General features: G+C 47.6%; 1 protein-coding gene and 1 long non-coding RNA gene across 2 annotated transcripts in view; one reads left to right on the plus strand and one right to left on the minus strand.

Annotated features, from left to right (window-relative positions):
- Positions 1-7094, minus strand: part of LOC120978839 (sodium/glucose cotransporter 4-like) — a 93878-nt gene extending 86784 nt beyond the window's left edge. The window contains exon 1 of the mRNA XM_040407213.1: positions 6994-7094. Coding sequence (XP_040263147.1) covers positions 6994-7075 — 82 coding nt within the window. The 5' untranslated portion in view covers positions 7076-7094. The remainder of the gene's footprint in view (positions 1-6993) is intronic.
- Positions 790-17747, plus strand: LOC120978842. The gene is made up of 3 exons (XR_005774196.1): positions 790-801; positions 11927-11936; positions 17620-17747. It is a non-coding gene; the product is annotated as an uncharacterized LOC120978842 (long non-coding RNA).
- The last annotated feature ends 4349 nt before the right edge of the window (positions 17748-22096 follow it).

Consider the following 22096-nt stretch of genomic DNA (forward strand, 5'->3'; position numbering starts at 1 on the left):
GTATATTAGACGCTGTTTTGATAACAGCGTCTAATATACCTGCTACCTGGTCCTCTGGTGGTCCCTTTTGCTTGGATCGACCACCAGAGGACACAGGCAGCTCAGTAATAAGTAGCACCAAACACCACTACACTACACCCCCCCTGTCACTTATTAACCCCTTATTAACCCCTGATCACCCCTGATCACCCCATATAGACTCCCTGATCACCCCCCTGTCATTGATCACCCCCCTGTCATTGATCACCCCCTTGTAAGGCTCCATTCAGACGTCCGTATGTTTTTTACGGATCCACAGATACATGGATCGGATCCGCAAAACACATATGGAAGTCTGAATGGAGCCTTACAGGGGGGTGATCAATGACAGGGGGGTGATCACCCCATATAGACTCCCTGATCACCCCCCTGTCATTGATAACCCCCCTGTCATTGATCACCCCCCTGTAAGGCTCCATTCAGATGTCCGTATGTTTTTTACGGATCCACGGATACATGGATCGGATCCGAAAAACACATACAGACGTCTGAATGGAGCCTTACAGAGGGGTGATCACCCCATATAGACTCCCTGATCACCCCCCTGTCATTGATCACCCCCCCTGTAAGGCTCCATTCAGACGTCCATATGTTTTTTACGGATCCACGGATACATGGATCGGATCCGCAAAACACATACGGACATCTGAATGGAGCCTTATAGGGGGGTGATCAATTACAGGGGGGTGATCACCCCATATAGACTCCCTGATCACCCCCCTGTCATTGATCACCCCCCTGTAAGGCTCCATTCAGAAGTCCGTATGTTTTTTGCAGATCCACGGATACATGGATCGGATCCGCAAAACACATACGGACGTCTGAATGGAGCCTTACAGGGGGGTGATCAATGACAGGGGGGTGATCACCCCATATAGACTCCCTGATCACCACCCTGTCATTGATCACCCTGCTGTCATTGATCACCCCCCTGTAAGGCTCCATTCAGACATTTTTTTGGCCCAAGTTAGCGGAAATTGTTTTTTTTTTTTTTTTTCTTACAAAGTGTCATATTTCACTAACTTGTGTCAAAAAATAAAATCTCACATGAACTCACCATACCCCTCACGGAATCCAAATGCGTAAAATTTTTTAGACATTAATATTCCAGACTTCTTCTCACGCTTTAGGGCCCCTAAAATGCCAGGGCAGTATAAATACCCCACATGTGACCCCATTTCGGAAAGAAGACACCCCAAGGTATTCCGTGAGGGGCATATTGAGTCCATGAAAGATTGAAATTTTTGTCCCAAGTTAGCAGAAAGGGAGACTTTGTGAGAAAATACAAAAAAAAATCAATTTCCGCTAACTTGTGCCAAAAAAAAAAAAATTCTATGAACTCGCCATGCCCCTCATTGAATACCTTGGGGTGTCTTCTTTCCAAAATGGGGTCACATGTGGGGTATTTATACTGCCCTGGCATTTTAGGGCCCCTAAAGCGTGAGAAGAAGTCTGGGATCCAAATGTCTAAAAATGCCCTCATAAAAAGAATTTGGGCCCCTTTGCGCATCTAGGCTGCAAAAAAGTGTCACACATATGGTATCGCCGTACTCAGGAGAAGTTGGGAAATGTGTTTTGGGGTGTCATTTTACATATACCCATGCTGGGTGAGATAAATATCTTGGTCAAATGCCAACTTTGTATAAAAAAAAGTGAAAAGTTGTCTTTTGCCGAGATATTTCTCTCACCCAGCATGGGTATATGTAAAAAGACACCACAAACCACATTGCCCTGCTTCTTCTGAGTACGGCGATACCAGATGTGTGACACTTTTTTGCAGCCTAGGTGGGCAAAGGGGCCCACATTCCAAAGAGCTCCTTTCGGATTTCACAGGGCATTTTTTACAGATTTTGATTTCAAACTACTTCTCACGCATTAGGGCCCCTAAAATGCCAGGGCAGTATAACTACCCCACAAGTGACCCCATTCTGGAAAGAAGACACCCCAAGGTATTCCGTGAGGGGCATGGCGAGTTCCTAGAATTTTTTTTTTTTTGTCACAAGTTAGCGGAAAATTATGATTTTTTTTTTCTTACAAAGTCTCATATTCCACTAACTTGTGACAAAAAATAAAAACTTCCATGAACTCACTATGCCCATCACGAAATACCTTGGGCTGTCTTCTTTCCAAAATGGGGTCACTTGTGGGGTAGTTATACTGCCCTGGCATTCTAGGGGCCCTAATGTGTGGTAAGTAGTTTGAAATCAAAATGTGTAAAAAATGACCTGTGAAATCCTAAAGGTGCTCTTTGGAATGTGGGCCCCTTTGCCCACCTAGGCTGCAAAAAAGTGTCACACATCTGGTTTCGCCGTACTCAGGAGAAGTTGGGCAATGTGTTTTGGGGTGTCATTTTACATATACCCATGCTGGGTGAGATAAATATCTCGGCAAAAGACAACTTTTCCCATTTTTTTTATACAAAGTTGGCATTTGACCAAGATATTTATCTCATCCAGCATGGGTATATGTAAAATGACACCCCAAAAACACATTGCTCAACTTCTCCTGAGTACGGCGATACCAGATGTGTGACACTTTTTTGCAGCCTAGGTGGGCAAAGGGGCCCACATTCCAAAGAGCACCTTTAGGATTTCACAGGTCATTTTTTACACATTTTGATTTCAAACTACTTACCACACATTAGGGCCCCTAGAATGCCAGGGCAGTATAACTACCCCACAAGTGACCCCATTTTGGAAAGAAGACACCCCAAGGTATTTTGGGATGGGCATAGTGAGTTCATGGAAGTTTTTATTTTTTGTCACAAGTTAGTGGAATATGAGACTTTGTAAGAAAAAAAATAAAAAAGAATCATCATTTTCCGCTAACTTGTGACAAAAAATAAAAAGTTCTATGAACTCACTATGCCCATCAGCGAATACCTTAGGGTGTCTACTTTCCGAAATAGGGTCATTTGTAGGGGTTTTTATACTGTCTGGCCATTGTAGAACCTCAGGAAACATGACAGGTGCTCAGAAAGTCAGAGCTGCTTCAAAAAGCGGAAATTCACATTTTTGTATCATAGTTTGTAAACGCTATAACTTTTACCCAAACCATTTTTTTTTTATCCAAACATTTTTTTTTATCAAAGACATGTAGAACAATAAATTTCGAGAAAAATTTATATATGGATGTCGTTTTTTTTAAAAAAAATTTACAACTGAAAGTGAAAAATGTAATTTTTTGGCAAAAAAATCGTTAAATTTCGATTAATGACAAAAAAAAGTTAAAATGTCCGCAGCAATAAAATACCACCAAATAAAAGCTCTATTAGGCTACTTTCACACTAGCGTCGGGGTTCCGCTTGTGAGCTCCGTTTGAAGAGTCTCACAAGCGGCCCCGAACGCATCTGTTCAGCTACCAATGCATTCTGAGTGGACGCGGATCCGCTCAGAATGCATCAGTCTGGCAGCGTTCAGCCTCCGCTCCGCTCAGCAAGCGGACACCTGAACGCTGCTTGCAGCGTTCGGGTGTCCGCCTGGCCGTGCGGAGGCAAACGGATCCGTCCAGACTTACAATGTAAGTCAATGGGGACGGATCCGTTTGAATTTAACACTATATGGCTCAATTTTCAAACGGATCCGTCCCCCATTGACTTTCAATGTAAAGTCTGGACGGATCCGTCTGAAGCTACTTTCACACTTAGAATTTTTTCTACAATATAATGCAGACGGATCCGTTCTGAACGGATCCCAAGTCTGCATTATATGAGCGGATCCGTCTGGGCAGACCCCAGACGGATCCACTCTGAACGCAAGTGTGAAAGTAGACTAAGTGAGAAGAAAAGGAGGTAAAATTAATTTGTTGCATGACCGAGCAATAAACGGTGAAAGTAGTGTAGTGCAGAAGTGTAAAAAGTGGCCTGGTCATTAAGGGTGTTTAAGCTAGGGGAGCTGAGGTGGTTAATTAGGTGTGGCTGGCTACAAGGCATAGGTAAAAAGTAATTTATTACCGGAATTGAAGACTGGCCCTGTGTAACACCCCAGGGTGGTGTTACCACTTCTGCACCCAGCTAAGGTCTTTATTGGTCTAACCTCATGTCATCTTGTGTATTTTTTCCAGGTCCTCCACACTGTGCATCTAATGTAATGTAATTGTTCATATCATGTGCCTGGTTCATGGCAGAGCTGTAATTATATAGAATTGTGCTTTCCATTCCTTTCTAACCCCCCTCTGGAGAGAAATGGGCTAGTCCTACTTTCTGCAGGAAGGGTGGGGCAGAAGTTCCAGTCAGTCTAGTTTACCCCCAGCTAGTGGAAGGGTGTCTCTGCTGGACGTGCCCACGCCATCTAAAGCACCTTAAGCTCTTCTGGCCATGGAGGCCAAAGCTTGAAGCCTCAGGAGCCAGGAGGAAAGTTCCCTTTCATAATCTAGAGTCAGACTACAAAGTGAAGTGCAGCATACGGAAGAAGCTGAGGTATACAGCCAGCCTGTCAGTACAGCAGAGCCAGAGAGAAACAGAGATATAGCAGAGTGGAGTTTGCCTGCCAGTTTCATGCTAAAGCCTGCTGGAACCAAGACAAAGCCTGTAAACCGTTTTGGAGAAATGTTTATTCAAGTAAAGCTGCCATTAAACTTCATCTCAAGGTCTGGACTCAAGTTATTCTTTTATTCCTCAATTATTCCCCCTATTTATTGCTTTGGAGCCAAAGCCTGGAGTCCAGCGGTATCCAGGTAGTAGCACCGTGACACACATAAAAACAACATTTTAGGCCGCAACATACCCCTCGGCATTCATACACCTGCGACGCGTTATATAGAGAGCCCTGGGGGGAGATGCCCGTTGCACCTGTACTTGACAGAATTCTTTCTACACATTCATGGAGTGATTATACTAATTAACGTTATCATTGCTTCTTCAAAAGACAAACCTAGACTTGCCAGATATAAAAAATTGCACTTAACCACACATCTTTGCACGCTATACTAAAAGACAGGGGCGGACATAATGCCTTTGCAGCCGGTTCAGCTGCACAGGGGCCCAGCATGGAAGGTGGCCCTCCACAGGACGCACAGACAGCTCATTCTAATGGTGAAGCAGAGAGCCGCCCGCTCCTAGCTTACCATTCATAACTCCATCCAGCATGTAGAAAGGCTCCCCCTGGCAATCTGTGTCTCACTGTCTTGAGTCTGAGGACATGCTGTGCCATCCACAGCTCTGAGCAGCAGGGCATGGGCAGCCCGTCCTGAGCTGTATCTGTGATCGCTCTGCCTCCTTACAGACGAGTCCTGCTCTGTGGGGGGCACTGGGGCAGCCATGAAGAGTTTGAAATGAGCTAAGCCAGGCCTGTGCTGAGCCACTTCTCGGTGTCGGTAGCTCTGCCCCATCTAGTGATGACGGTAGCCCCCCCATCGGTAGCTTTACCCACATCTTGTCCTCTCCTAGCTGATCAAAGTTGGTGCTTAATGTGTGAGGCCTGCAGCAAACCAGCAACTCAGGAGAAAGTGAGTGAGGACTGGAGGTGGCCCCTGTGCCCACTGTCCCTGACACTGAACTTGACACTTGGTATGTTATTTGTTTTACTCCCCCCATCACCCCTGTCCCCCTCTGGTCCTCCTGTGACTGGCCCTGGCCCACACTTATGTATTTTGCGGTCCGTGGATCGGCAAGATATGGATGTGGTCCATGTGCGATCCGCATATTTTTGCAGACCCAATGACTTAAATGGGTCTGCAGTCCGCATTTTGTAGAGAAGTATAGGACGTGTCACATTTTCTATTTATGCACAACGGACATACGGATACGGAAAGCACATAGAAGTAATTTGTATTCCGCATCCGTATGTCTGTTCCCCAAAGGATAGAAAATGTGACATGTCCTATACTGGTCCCCAACATGCAGGCTAGTTAATGGGTCTGCAAAAAAAAGGTAGATGGCACATGGACGTCTTCCGTAATTTGCAGATCACAAAATGCATATGGTCCGTGTCGTGTAAATGGGTTAAAAGTGTTGCTCAGACACTCAGGGGGTCATTTATTAAGACCAGCGTTTTAGACCCCGATCTTAATAACCCCTATATCTGGCGGTGCTTCCGCAGAAGTTATAAAGAGGCCGGCGCCTCTTCATAACTTTGGCGGATCCTCTGCCAGTTCTACATGTTCTAGATGTTCCAGTTCTAGATGTAGATCATTTTTTACCCCTAAACCAGGCGTAGAAAATGGTGAATGAGACGGGCCTGTCGGCCCCTTCCCTTCCCCGTCCACTTATTTAGACATGGCGTGAGCGGAGCAAAGTCGCAGATTGCTGCGACTGCACCTGAAATATAGGCGTATTCAGTTTCTTCTGATCAGACACGGAGAAAGAGCAAAAACATTTCCGACACCCAACAATTATCAAATCAGAAGGGTCCATGTACGATACTTGCTGAGCGTCGCATGGTTGCTTTGTCTGGAGTCGGCAGATGGCATGCACCGGTGTCCCTCCACGTGTGATGTCAGATTAAATCCTCTTTCAATAGCGAATTTTCCTACTGGATGCGATGTGTGCAGCAAATGCATATCATCCAGACTGAATCCTTCCTGACCCATTCATTTCAATGGGTCTGTGTGAGGGGCACATATCAGGGCATAGTACTACAGGGCACAATGTGGATATTACTACGGTATGCTGGCACAAAGGGGCAATAATTACTGTGTGAGGGCATTAAGGGGGCATTCATACGGACCACAGGATCTGAGCGGTCTCCACCATCTTTGATGCCCTTGATCACCCCTTCCTCCACCTGCAGGATCGGGAGGAGCTGACAATCTGGTGTGCCTTCTGCTGTTGCACATCACTATGCATTAATCTTTTCCTATGGCCTATGTTTATGTCTGTATGTGTGGTTGCAGGGGGGCTGGGGAAGGGGGGGGGGCAGGCACTTTCTTTGCACAGGAGCCCTCTGCTTTCTGTTTCCGCCCCTGCTACAAGTCTATGCATGAAAATAAACTTACACATTATTAAGCAAACCGTACCTGCGTCCACGCTGGGAACTTCCTTACCTCTCCGTTTGCTGACTGTCACTGTAAGTTCCTTCGGCAGTGTATTATAGCACATTCGCGCTCATTGCATGTTTCCAGCTACTGCTGTTTGCCTGGGGATAAAAGCAGATTCATGAACACACCTATTTATTTATTTTTTACTTTATGCACCTGTTTCACCATCACATATGAAGACAGAGATGACATTTCTCTAAGGGCTCATGCACACGACCGTGTGCTGGCCGGGCCCGTGCTGCCGACCGCAAATTGCGGTCCGCAATGCACGGGCACGACTGTGGGGCAGCCGCATGCGGATCGCAGACCCATTTACTTAAATACGGTCCGCGATCCACATCCGACGGTCCGCACCGCAAAAAAGTTGTGCATGTACTACTTTTTCGCGGTGCGGAGGCACAGACAGAAAACCCATGGAAGCACTACGGAGTACTTCCGATCCGTGCCTCCATTCTGCACCGCACTGCATCTCCCGGATTGTGGACCCATCCAAGTGAATAGGTCAGCATCCATGATGAGGGGGGCACACGGCCAGTGCCCGTGTATTGCCAACCCGCTATATGCGGGCCACAATAGGGCCACGGCTGAGCAACGGCCGTGTGCATGATCCCTAAACCTGTTGCTTCAGTGAGGATCTATTTACCATTTTGGCACAGAAAGAAGGGCGTGCGCCTTTGAATCGTGTCACACTAATAATATGCTTATATTTACAGTACAGATCAAAAGTTTGGACACACCTTCTCATTCAAAGAGTTTTCTTTATTTTCATGACTATGAAGGCATCAAAACTATGAATTAACACGTGGAATTATATACATAACAAACAAGTGTGAAACAACTGAAAATATGTCACATTCTAGGTTCTTCAAAGTAGCCACATTTTGCTTTGATTACTGCTTTGCACACTCTTGGCATTTTCTTGATGAGCTTCAAGAGGTAGTCCCCTGAAATGGTCTTCCAACAGTCTTGAAGGAGTTCCCAAAGATGCTTAGCACTTGTTGGCCCTTTTGCCTTCACTCTGCGGCCCAGCTCACTAGTGTTGATCACGAATATTCGAATTTCAAATTTTTATCGCGAATATAGGTACTTCGAAAATTCGCGAATATTTCGAATATAGTTATATATATTCGTAATTTCGAATATTCAATTTTATTTATTTTTTAATCAGTACACATGATCCCTCACTGCTTCTAGCTTGTGGGCCAATAAGAAGGCTGCAATATACTTGACTTTAGGAGTAGTAGTGTTTGCGAATTTTGCTCTATATTCGTTTTTTTTTCGAATATTTGCTATATTGCTATATATTCTTGTTTTAGAATTTAGAATTTTTATTTTTTATTTTTATTTTTTCGATTTATTTATATATATTTTTTTAATCAGTACACATGATCCCTCACTGCTTCTAGCTTGTGGGCCAATAAGAAGGCTGCAATATACTTGACTTTAGGAGTAGTAGTGTTTGCGAATTTTGCTCTATATTTGTTTTTTTCGAATATTTGCTATATTGCTATATATTCTTGTTTTAGAATATTACGAATATTTGAAAAAACTAAGTTATAGCAATATAGAGAATATTCGAAAAAAATCGAATATAGAGCAATTTAGCTAATATAGTGCTATAATCTTCGTCTAATAGTTGTAAGTTGAAAAATTCGCAATAAAAATTTCGAATTCCGAAAAATTTTAATTCCGAAAATTCACATATTACACAATCATTACATTTCCGATTTTTCGAGTATAAAAAAAAATCTTCGAATTTTCGACGAATATTCTACAAAATATTCGCGAAATATCGCGAATTCGAATATGACCTCTGCCGCTCATCACTACAGCTCACCCCAAACCATCTCGATTGGGTTCAGGTCCGGTGACTGTGGAGGCCAGGTCATCTGGCGCAGCACCCCATCACTTTCCTTCATGGTCAAATAGCCCTTACTTTCAAAGTTTTCCCAATTTTTCGGCTGACTGACTGACCTTCATTTCTTAAAGTAATGATGGCCACTCGTTTTTCTTTACTTAGCTGCTTTTTTCTTGCCAAAATTCTAACAGTCTATTCAGTAGGACTATCAGCTGTGTATCCACCTGACTTCTCAACGCAACTGATGGTCCCAACCCCATTTATAAGGCAAGAAATCCCACTTATTAAACCTGACAGGGCACACCTGTGAAGTGAAAACCATTTCAGGGGACTACCTCTTGAAGCTCATCAAGAGAATGCCAAGAGTGTGCAAAGCAGTAATCAAAGCAAAAGGTGGCTACTTTGAAGAACCTAGAATATGACATATTTTCAGTTGTTTCACACTTGTTTGTTATGTACATAATTCCACATGTGTTAATTCATAGTTTTGATGCCTTCAGTGTGAATCTACAATTTTCATAGTCATGAAAATAAAGAAAACTCTTTGAATGAGAAGGTGTGTCCAAACTTTTGGTCTGTACTGTATATATTTAGATTTTATTTATTCCCTATTGAACATTTTTATGGTTGACCATTGTCTGGTTTCCTATTTTTAATCCTCATAAGGACAGACATGATTATTTAACAATAGCTTGGATTGAGTCCTCAGGAAAAAAAAAAGTTAATCTGCAAATGTTTGTAGTTCATATAAGCAAATCAAGATTTAAAGGCCATCTGTCTGCAGATTTGTACCTGACTGACACTGGCTGACCTGTTACATGTGCACTTGACAGCTGAAGGCATCTGTTTTGGTGCCATGTTCATATGTGCCCGCATTACTGAGAAAAATTATGTTTTAATATATACAAATGAGCCTCTAGGAGAAACATGGGCGTGGAGGGTGCAGCAGTTGCAGAGAGCTGAGCATCTAGGTGTATCGGCAATGCCCTTGTTGCTCCTAGTGATTCATTTTTATGTATTAAAATTTTATTTGTCTCAGCAATTCATTTTTTTTTTAAGTGAAGCCAGCCAATGGAACAAATAAGGGCTGTTTCACACGAGCGAGTCCATTGCGGGAATCACTCCGTGTGTGAGTGTGATTCTCCGCTCTGGACTTGCAGGAGCGCACAGCATTATCATGATTTATAATGCTATGTGTCTCGGCATGGCCTTTTTTCTACAGAATCATACTGACAGCTTTATGTGAGATTGTGAAACAGCTATTTCTGCATAATGTGTGTACTTTAACTGTCATTTGGCATTCCAGGCACTTGAGGCCACTGTTTTGCAGCTACAGCTAGCACACTCTGAGATTTAAATATGCAAAACAGATGATAACTCATGCTGCTGCCTGTGAGTAAACCAGGAAGTGTGTTGATCTGGCATGGTGGTGGAAGGATTGTGCTGTGAGGGACTGAATCCGATTCCATCCTGGCTTGCAGATGTCTGGCAGTTAATAGACACTCAGAAGAAGGAGAGTAGCTGTTATACCCTGACTGAATCCAGCTCTTCTGAAAGAGAGGTTGTCCTAGGAAGACCAGTTCAGTGTGGGGACAGAAGGCCTCATCATCAAGCAAGGCCGCACGGTTGCTAAGGTGTTGGTGGCCATCCCTGGTAGGCTGCATCCTACAGGTCAGTACACCTGGTTACTGATTGTTACATTGTGTGGCGCCTGAAGATACAGAGACTAGCCTAGGCCTAGCATTAGGTAGTTAGGATTAGATCGTTTTGCTAGGCTGTGCTGTACTGGACTGCAGCGCAGTCATTGACTTGCAGGCTCTGCTGCATTTGCCATCGGCTAGGGGAGTCCTCTGTAGCGGCACAGCACGACTTGCAGGCTCTGCTGTGTCCGCCATCGGCTAGGCCTGTCCACTGGGCAGGGACATTGACTGTGGGTCCGGGGATATAGCGTTTTCTATGCATGTTTGTATTTTTCTTATGTTATCACTCGTCTAAGTAAAGTTTCTGTTCTTGCATAGTAAGCTGGTGTCAGTGTCGCTTTCCTTGTCTGTGACTTCGCTGTATTCTGGGCAGCCCACCCCGGTACACGGCTTACAACTTGGCGTAGTCGGCAGGATACAGCGACCTTTATGGACGGGAACGCGGCGGGAGATCGTCCCCCGGCGCCAGTGGTGCCGGATCAGGACCCAGCCCAGGGTGCACAGGCACAAGTCCAGCTTGCCCCCAACAATATGGCTACCCCAGTAGGATACATCCCTGTAGGGGCACTGCTGCGTCATCTGCCAAAGTATGACGGTAACAACATGACATTGCAGGACTGGACTGAAAGGGTGCGAAGTGCGGTTAAAATGTGTAACCTGACCCCCGGACTGCGGGCCGAGGTTGCATTGGGAGCCCTAGAGGGCGACGTCAGGCGGACAGTGATGGTAAAGCCTGACTCGGAGAGAGATACCCTAGAGAGAGATACTGCTAGAGAGAGCTCAAGGGGGCGGGCCAAAGTGGTACAGTTACGGAGTCCCTTCTTTAACCGACCCCAGCGAGAGGGCGAGACCCTGATGCAATATTCCAATGCTCTACAGGAGACACTGAATGAGATACAACGACGAGACCCTGAGGCTATGGGCGCCTTCCGGGAGGTGGACCGGCTTCTACGAGATCAGTTCATAGTGGGGCTCTCCAATAAATTCCTACAAGATAAATTACAAAAGATGACCCGAACAATGGCCGATATGACATTCTACAGCGTTTATTTAGCTGCCGTAGAGAGGGCGGAAGAGCCCATACCTGTGGCAGCAAGAGTGGTGAATAGCGCGCATGTTACAAGGGACTGGCCTGGATCTGAAGAATCAGAGTCCTTAAAGGATGTGGTTCAGGCCCTGTGGGCGGAATTGAAAGAGCTTCGGCTGGAAGTGTCCCAGATGAAGGTAGAACCGTCCCGGCCTCCGGAAACTGTCCCCGCACCTCGTGTCACTCCACCCGGAACAACCCCGGTGAGGGGGCCAGGCAGAAGAGGGCCCCTCTGTTGGGTTTGCCGAAAATACTACCTGTGCCCAGAACAGGTAGCGTCAGAGCCGATGTTAAATTTCCGACCGCTGCAGTAGCTGGGCGTCCTGCGGCGGTACACCAGAAGTTAAGCCCTCTGCGTGAAGAACGTGATCTGTATGCCAGCAGCCCCATATTAGAAGCCGAGCTGGAAGGCTGAAAGGTTTGCTGTCTAGTTGATACAGGGTCAGAGTGCACTCTAATGCCTTTGGAGTTCTTTGAGAGGCACTTCGGGCATATGATGGAGCCCGAAGATGGGAGCGTCATCAGGCTGACAGCTGCCGATAATAGAGAGATGGATGTTCGAGGGATAGTCTGGATGCGGGTCCGACTGTTTGGGCAAGACATTGGCAAGAAAGGGGTCGTGCTGGTGGACTATTTGTCCCGGAAATGAATGGACGTGACCCTGGGCATGAATATACTAAGAGACCTAGTGTAACGGTCGCGTACACACACACACAGGGGGGAGGGAAGTGACCACTGCGCTCCACCCTTACCCCTGGCCCTGTCTACTTGCCTCGCGAGTCCTAATGACAGGGGACAACTGGACGGCAATCCCTAACTTGGAATAAGTGCAGGGATGACAGACAGACAAACAACAGGACGTGAACGGACCGAGTCAATACCAGGAAAGCTACAAAGTACAAATGGAGCAAGCAGAGAATTGTCAGGAGAAGCCGGGGTCATAAATACCAGGAGAGACGTGAAGTACCAAAGGAGTCAGCAGAGGATCGTCAGGAGGAGGCCGGGGTCAGATTACCAGGAGAGCAGCAAAGTACACAAGGAGCAGGCAGAGGATGGTTAGGAATTCAGCAGGAGGTACGTACGCCAGGAAAGACCAAATCACAGATGGAACCTAAATTAACAGGCAACCTGTGGCCAGCAGGCTGCCAGTATTTATAGTGGGGAGTGAGGGTCATGTGACATGGCCAGCGTCACATAACCGACAGACCAACCAGTCGAGCACCAAGTGATCAGCTCGGCGCTCAAGGCAGACTTAGGAGCAGAGAGCCATCCAGCTAGTAAAGCCGCCCTGGGAACGAGTTCGAACACAGATCCTCAATCCTGAAGCTAAGCAGCAGGTCTGCGGCTAATGGGGGACCGAGTGCACCTTCGGAACCCCGTTACAGTACCCCCCCTTTTACGAGTGGCCACCGGACCCAAGACTGCAGGCGATGGCCTTTCAGGGTGTTCTAAATGAAATTTTCGAACAAGTCTAGTAGCATGAACCTCCCTGGCAGGTACCCAAGATCTCTCTTCAGGTCCATACCCCTTCCAGTGAATGAGGTACTGCAAGGAATTACGCACCTTCCTGACTATTTTAGACACCACATACTCGACAGCATCATTAACAAGAACCGGCGGAGGCGAGGCTTTCGATGGTACTACCGGTTCAAAATATTTTTTAAGTAGAGATTTATGGAACACATTATGAATGTGGAATGACTCGGGCAGCTCCAACCTAAATGATACCGGGTTAATCACCTCCGTGATCTTATATGGTCCAATAAAACGAGGAGCAAACTTTTTAGAATCTACCTTAAGAGAGAGATTCTTGGAGGACAACCATACCTTACCCCCAACCTGAAAATTCACCCCCCTTGAACGTCTCCTATCGGCCTTGAGTTTCTGAGAACTTTGAGTCTTTTCTAAGTTCGATTGAACCCGGGCCCAAACTGTGCACAGTTCAGACGAGAACCTATCCGCCTCAGGGTTAGAGGAGGAGACGGATGACCCAGAATGAAAACGGGGATGGAAACCATGGTTACAAAAGAAAGGTGAAACCCCAGCAGAAGAATTGACACGGTTATTCAAAGCAAATTCAGCCAATGGAAGAAATTTCTCCCATAATTGCTGGTCATCAGCAACATAAAACCTCAAGAATTGTTCCACAGACTGATTAAGGCGTTCAGTCTGCCCATTACTCTCAGGATAGTAGGCAGAGGAAAAAGACAATGAAATTTTACATTTTTGACAGAAGGCCTTCCAGAATTTGGACACAAACTGCACACCCCTGTCAGAAACAATATTTTCCGGGATACCATGCAATCAAACAATTTCTTTCACAAAAATAGACGCCAGGGTTTTGGCATTCGGGAGTTTAGACAGGGGAATGAAATGGACCATCTTCCTAAACCTATCGACCACTACCTAAACTACAGTCTTACCCTCCGCCGGCGGTAGGTCAGTTAGAGATATGGGACCAGGGTCTACTGGGAATGGGTAGGGGTCGTAGGTTACCAGCAGGGCGAGTCCTAGGTGTCTTGGACCTGGCACAAACCTCACAGGCTGACACGTAGGACTTGACATCCCTAGTTAGAGTGGGCCACCAATAAGATCTAGAAACCAGATCCTTAGTGCCCTCAACACCCGGATGTCCACAAAAGGCAGAATCGTGACACTCAACAGCTGGAGACGAAATTGTATGGGAACAAACAACTTATCTGTTGGGGTGGATACCAGTGCCAGATGTTGTTCAGACCTAATGCGAGCCGAGATATCCTGGGTAAGAGCTGCTAAGAAGATTTTTGCTGTTAGGATGGATTCAGGTGGTACCTCAGTAGGTTGAAAAGCCTGGAAGCTCCGAGATAATGCGTCCGCCTTCACATTTTTACTTCCCGGCCTGAACGTAATGGAAAAATCAAAACGAGTAAAAAACAGAGCCCATCTGGCTTGACGGGGATTCAACCTCTTAGCAGACTCGAGAAACATAAGCTTTTTATGGTCAGTGACAACAGTTACACAATGCCTTGCCCCCTCCAGAAAATGCCTCCACTCCTCAAATGCCCATTTAATGGCCAGCAGCTCCCTATTCCCTATGTCGTAGTTTCTCTCCGTGGGAGAGAATTTCCTGGAGAAGAAGGCACATGGTTTCAGGTTAGTGAGGCTAGCAGGACCTTGTTAAAGGACTGCTCCTGCGCCGTCTTCGGACGCATACACCTCCACAATAAAAGGTTTCTCCTGATCAGGCTGGATCAGAATGGGAGCGCTACTGAATGCCTTTTTTAATTTTTCAAATGAAGAAATGGCCTCAGTAGACCAATTCTCCAAATCCGCCCCTTTCTTAGTAAGGTCGGTCAACGGTTTAGCAATTACGGAAAAATTCATAATAAATTTACGATAGTAATTGACGAAACCTAAGAACCGTTGTAAGGCCTTTAAGGATTAAGGTCTTACCCATTCCTTAATTGCTAGTACCTTACCAGATCCATCTTGAAGGCGTGAGGAGTCAGAACATGCCCTAGAAACAGAATCTCCTGTACACCAAAGACACATTTCTCTTGCTTAGCGGATAGCTGATTCTCCCTCAACACCTCTAATACTTGTTTAACATGAGACACATGGGATTCGAAGTCAGGAGAGAATATCAAAATGTCGTCAAGATAGACAATAACAAATTTACCTAAGAACTCCCTAAGAATGTCATTCATGAAGTTTTGGAACACAGCTGGGGCATTGCTGAGTCCAAAAGGCATCACCTGATATTCAAAGTGTCCTACCGATGTATTGAACGCCGTCTTCCATTCGTCTCCCTCCTTGATTCGGATTAGATTGTATGCCCCTTTCAGGTCAATTTTGGAAAACCAGGTTGTCCCCAGAACCTGGTTAAATAAATCCGGAATCAATGGGAGGGAGTATCTATTCTGGACAGTGATTTTATTTAATCTCCGGTAATCGATACATGGCCTAAGACTACCATCTTTTTTCTTAACGAAGAAAAACCCCGCCCCCATAGGAGAGACAGAAGGTCTAATATGCCCTTTACCAAGGCTCTCCTTAATATAATCTTCCATGGCCTTGCGTTCGGGCATAGAAAGATTATAAATTCGTCCCTTAGGAAACTTGGCCCCCTCTACTAGCTCTATGGTACAATCATAAGGTCTATGGGGGGGTAGAACCTCCGGGGTTGGTGATGAGAATACATCAGAATATTCCTTAACAACAGTGGGTAAAGTATCAGACTTTACTGAGACCCCAGCCTGTACCACGGACAAGCACGAGTCACACTTAGGTCCCCATCTCACCAACTTCCCATTGGACCAATCTATAGTGGGGTTATGTAGTCGGAGCCAAGGCAACCCTAGTATCACCTCAGCCGGTAGGTTCTCCAGGACTAAAAGCGAACATCTCTCTGAGTGGCACACACCCACGGTTAGAGAAATCTCTGAGGTACATAAGCTCACCGTACCACCAATAAGAGGAGTAGCATCAATAGCCATGACATGGATAGGAGTTGGTAAGGCAAACATAGGAATACCCAATCTTACAGCATACTCAGAGTCAATAAAGCTAGCCACTGAGCCAGAATCAATAAAGGCCTTACCCGGCCATTTATCTACTCCCAGAGAAATCGTAATGGGTACCGAAAGCTTACATTTAGAAAATTCAGGGTGTACCTGGTCTTTAGGTTGCCTTGCCTTAGGAGACTTGACAGAGAGGACCTTCTTAGGACACTGGTTGATCCAATGGTCAGGATCTCCACAGTAAATGCATTCTCCACGTCTGCGGCGAAGATTCCCTCGGGTCATGCCAACCTGCATGGGTTCCTCGGTGGAGACCTCAGCATTGTCTCTGGGATAGGCCTCTGGCTGGACCACCATCTGGGAAGAGAACTGTTGCTCCTGTCGTCTCTCTCTAACCCGTCGGTCAAGTCGGACAACAAGGGTCATCATCTCCTCTAAGGTCTCTGGAAGTTGATAACTGACCAGAAGATCCTTTAATTTATCAGACAGACCTGACCTGAACTGACTCTTCAGGGCTGGTTCGTTCCATCCTGAGGGGACACACCACCTTCTGAATTGGGTGCAATAATTCTCCGCTGGTAGATTGCCCTGAACCAGTGCCTTTAGAGCCGTCTCGGCTACTAGAGCCCTCTCTGGTTCATCATAGAGGGTACCCAGGGCCTGAAAGAACCCCTCCACAGAAGATAAACAACTGGTGCCAGCAGGTAAAGAGAACGCCCAGTCCTGGGGATCACCCTGTAATCGGGAAATGATAATGCCCACGCGTTGACTCTCGGGGCCAGAGGTCACGGGGCGCAAACGGAAGTAAAGTTTGCAATTCTCCTTAAAAGAGAGAAACTTCTTCCGGTCTCCAGAAAAGGGTTCTGGGAGCTTAATCTGGGGCTCAAAATGCGGACTGGAGGCCTGAGGAGTGGAAGAACCTTGCCCTAACTCAAAAGAACTGAGTTTTTCCCCTAACTCCTGCACCCTCTGCGTCAGATTAGAGACATGGTCAGTCAGGGTCACCAGAGGATTCATTATACAGTGGTTATTGGGCCTGTTAATCTGTAACGGTCGCGTACACACACACACACAGGGGGGAGGGAAGTGACCACTGCGCTCCACCCTTACCCCTGGCCCTGCCTACTTGCCTCGCGAGTCCTAATGAAAGGGGACAACTGGACGGCATCCCTAACTTGGAATAAGTGCAGGGATGACAGACAGACAAACAACAGGACGTGAACGGACCGAGTCAATACCAGGAAAGCTACAAAGTACAAATGGAGCAAGCAGAGAATTGTCAGGAGAAGCCAGGGTCATAAATACCAGGAGAGACGTGAAGTACCAAAGGAGTCAGCAGAGGATCGTCAGGAGGAGGCCGGGGTCAGATTACCAGGAGAGCAGCAAAGTACACAAGGAGCAGGCAGAGGATGGTCAGGAATTCAGCAGAAGGTAAGTACGCCAGGAAAGACCAAATCACAGGTGGAACCTAAATTAACAGGCAACCTGTGGCCAGCAGGCTGCCATTATTTATAGTGGAGAGTGAAGGTCATGTTACGTGGCCAGCGTCACATGACCGACAGACCAACCAGTCGAGCACTGAGTGATCAGCTCGGCGCTCAAGGCAGACTTAGGAGCAGAGAGCCACCCAGCTAGTAAAGCCGCCCTGGGAACAAGGTCAAACACAGATCCTCAATCCTGAAGCTAAGCAGCAGGTCTGCGGCTAATGCGGGACCAAGTGCACCTTCGGAACCCCGTTACACCTAGGTCATCAACTCTATTGCAAGGAAGGGCCGAAGTACTGGCAACGGGCCACCACACACCGGCCTACCCAGAAGGTCTTACAACAAATGGTGAGGAGCTGTAGCCTGCAAAAGAGTAACCTGTCCGGACGGGCCATTGGAGATGTGAGGGTGCTACGGAGGACTCCGTTGAAGATCCCACCTTGACAGGAGTGAATATTGATGCTGCCAGTGGGGGCTGGACGACGACTGAATGGACTGGAGGTCCTGATCGAGCCCGCTTATCAAGAAGAAACGCAGATTCGCCCACTGGTAGCCCGGGCCCTTGCCGTTGTGAAAGACGGATGTGTGCCTATACGCTGCTGTAATGTTGAGGACTGCGAGTTAACCGTCCCTACAAACACCCTGCTGGCCAAAGTTTATATGTCCGAAGGGGGTATCGCTCGACGAAGGGGCTTTATGCTGCAGCCGGATAAGAGATCAGCCTGGACCTATGCTGTGGAGGTCCATTCAATGGAAACCCCAACAGCGGAGTGGAACGGTCGAGTGATCATGGCCCGTATGGGGGTGGACTGCAGAACCCTGACCCCGGGAGAACAAAAGCTGCTGGAAGACACCCTCTGGGAATTTCAGGAGGCCTTCTCAAGACATGATGAGGACTTTGGGTGTGCTACTGCCATCGAACATGAAATCCCAACCGGCGATGCTGCGCCGATCAGGGAACGCTACCGGCAGATCCCACCTAAGATGTATCAGGAGGTGAAAGATATGGTGGCCAGCATGTTGGAGAATCGGGTGATCCAGGAAAGTCAATGTCCGTGGGCTTCTCCGGTAGTCTTGGTGCGGAAGAAAGACGGGAGTCTCTGGTTCTGCGTGGATTATCAGAAGCTGAATGCTCCGACCGTCCGGGATGCCTACCCCTTCCGCGGATTGAAGAGTCATTATCAGCCCTAAGCCAAGCTAAGTTCTTCTCAACTCTTGACTTGGCTAGTGGGTACTGGCAGGTGCCGGTGGCCAAGAAGGACAAAGCCAAGACGGCCTTCATTCTACCTATGGGACTCTATGAGTTCAACCGGATGCCCTTCGGCCTCTCCAATGCTCCGGGGACATTCCAGCGATTGATGGAACACTGTCTGGGGGACCTCAACTTCGAATCAGTATTGATATACCTGGATGACATAGTAGTGTTCGGGGCCTCCTTTGAAGATCACCTCCAGTAGCTGCGACAAGTCTTGGGATGGCTACGAGACCATGGGCTCAAGATCAAGCCAAAGAAATGCCAGCTGTTCCGACAGCAGATAGAGTACTTAGGACATGTGGTCACCCAGGAGGGGGTAAAACTGGCCCTCAGCAAGGTGGAGGCCGTTCAGAAGTGGCCCCGGCCAAGTACGCTATGGGAGGTACGGGCGTTCGTGGGACTGGCCGGCTACTACAGGAGGTTTATACCCAAATTCGCTCATCTGGTGGGCCCGTTAAACGAGTTGCTAAGAGGCACAGCTGGAAGCACGAATAAACGCCCCATCAACTGGGGTCCCCGGCAACAAGAGGCCTTTGAAGCGGTGAAAGAGGCGCTGACCAATGCCCCGATCCTGGCTTACGCACGGTTTGATACCCCATTCCTGCTGTATACTGATGGAAGCCTACATGGTCTGGGGGCCGTCTTGTACCAAGTCCAGGATGGACGGGAGAGAGTCATCGTCTATGGGAGCCGGACCCTAAGAGAGTCAGAACGCAACCCTGATAACTATAGCTTCTTTAAACTGGAACTACTGGCACTGGTGTGGGCCATGACCGAAAGGTTTGCAGAATACCTGACTGGTGCAGAAGTGACAGTGATGACGGACAACAACCCGTTGGCACACCTGGAGAATTCCAAGCTCGGCGCACTCGAGCAAAGATGGTTGGTCCGTCTCTCTGAATACCGATACCGCAGCAAGTTCTGGTACGGTAGGGAGAACGGCAACGCCGATGCACTCTCTCTCGTTCCAGTAGGACAGTCGACTCAGAGAGCCGATGAGGAGTTAGAGGATACTGAAACTCCTGACCTTGGTCGCTTACCTCTGTTCCCGGATGTGGCACATTCAAGTGGGGTGGTGTCTGGAATGAAGCTGGTGCTGGGGAAAACATTGACTGATTGGGAGAGAGTCCAGGATAGCTTCCGGGATTTGTCGAAGGTGAAAGAATGGGTTCGGAGCAGGATCTGGCCTCGGCCAGAAGAACGAGCCCTCCTGACCCCAGAGGGTCAGAAGTTGTTAAGGCAGTGGGACAAGTTGACAATTACTCAGGACCTCCTGTGCCGGATCATATACTTACAGTCAGAGCTGCAGTACCGGCAACAGATTGTCATTCCCATGTCGTTGGGACCGGAGGCCGCCAGAGAAGCTCATGAAAAGGGAGCTCATTTCGGGAGCGACAAAACGTTCAAGTGGCTCCAAAGGCTGGTGTACTGTCCAGATCTGGCCGACATGGTGGCCGCGGCATGTCTTAAGTGTCGATCCTGTGGGTTGAGTAAGAGTACTGAACAGCGGGCTCCTGTGCAGACCATCTGCACCTCAGCGCCCCTAGAACTTCTGATGATCAATTATGTACAGATCGGATATTCTACCTCGGGACACTCGTACTGTCTAGTTATGACAGATCACTTTACCAAGTATGCGGTGGCTGTGCCCACCAGAGACCAAACCGCAGAGTCGGCCGCCGAAGCTGTCTGTAAACACTTTATACAGGTGTTCGGGTGTCCACGGAGGATACATTCTGACCAGGGAGCATGCTTTCAGGGTACTCTAATGAATGAACTGTACCAACTGTATGGGATTGAACGCTCCCGAACCACTCCATATCACCCACAAGGAAACAGGGCGTGCGAACGCTTCAATCGCACCTTGCTTAAGATGCTGCGGACTCTGGAAGACAGTCAAAAAGCCCAGTGGCCCGCATACCTACCTGAGTTAATGTGGGCCTATAATAACAGAGTACATCGTACCACCGGATACTCTCCACATATGCTCATGTTTGGATGAGCCGGATGGGAGATTGAAGATCTCCACATGCCTAACCTGATGAAGCCCCCACCGAGAAGTACCACCGCATGGGTGCAGGAGCACCGCCGCCGGCTGAGAGTGGTACATAAGGTTGTGGTGGAGCGCCTGGGACAGGTGGTACACCCTAACCCAAGACCAGTGCAGAAAGATGGGTATGTCCCTGGTGATCGGGTGATGGTCAAAGCCAAACGGCCGTCAGGAAAGTTGGATGGACGGTGGGAGGCAGTTCCATACACGGTGAAGAGAAGGGTAGACCCCGCTATTCCGGTCTATGAGGTAGAGCCAGTAGGGACAGGGGGACCCTCACGGAACTTACACCGTAATATGTTAAGACGTTGCAATTTTGATGAGCCGGTGTGCGTAGAGGGGGTGCCTCCTCACGCTCAGGTATGGAGGAAAGTCCCTCAGACGAGGAAGAGGAGGAATGGTGGGTCGTCCCTGCTCAAGTGTCCACAGAGGTTCCGGCCGTGGCAGTTTTGCCACTCAGATGCAATGCTGAGCAATCAATAGCTCCTCTCTTGTCAAATATGCCTGATGTCCCCAGTATTTCTGAAACCTCAATCTGAGAAGGTCAGCGAGGCCCAATGCTGGTGTGCCTCCACAGCGCTATGCTCAGGATGAGTTTGTATGGAGAGAGTTGCTGAGGGCAACAACTTCTAGTGGGGTGGCATGTGAGATTGTGAAACAGCTATTTCTGCATAATGTATGTACTTAAACTGTCATTTGGCATTCCAGGCACTAGAGGCCACTGTTTTGCAGCTACAGCCAGCACACTCTGAGATTTGAATATGCAAAACAGATGATGACTCATGCTGCTGCCTGTGAGTGAACCAGGAAGTGTGTTGATCTGGCATGGTGGTGGAAGGATTGTGCTGTAAGGGACTGAATCCGATTCCATCCTGGCTTGCAGATGTCTGGCAGTTAATGGACACTCAGAAGAAGGAGAGTAGCTGTTATACCCTGACTGAATCCAGCTCTTCTGAAAGAGAGGTTGTCCCAGGAAGACCAGTTCAGTGTGTGGACAGAAGGCCTCATCATCAAGCAAGGCCGCACGGTTGCTAAGAGGTTGGTGGCCATCCCTGGTAGGCTGCATCCTCGAGCCCAGAACGGACGCAGGTCAGTACACCTGGTTACTGATTGTTACATTGTGTGGCGCCTGAAGATACAGAGACTAGC

The sequence above is a fragment of the Bufo bufo genome, chromosome 9 (assembly GCF_905171765.1).
Source record: "Bufo bufo chromosome 9, aBufBuf1.1, whole genome shotgun sequence".
NCBI lineage: Eukaryota > Metazoa > Chordata > Amphibia > Anura > Bufonidae > Bufo > Bufo bufo.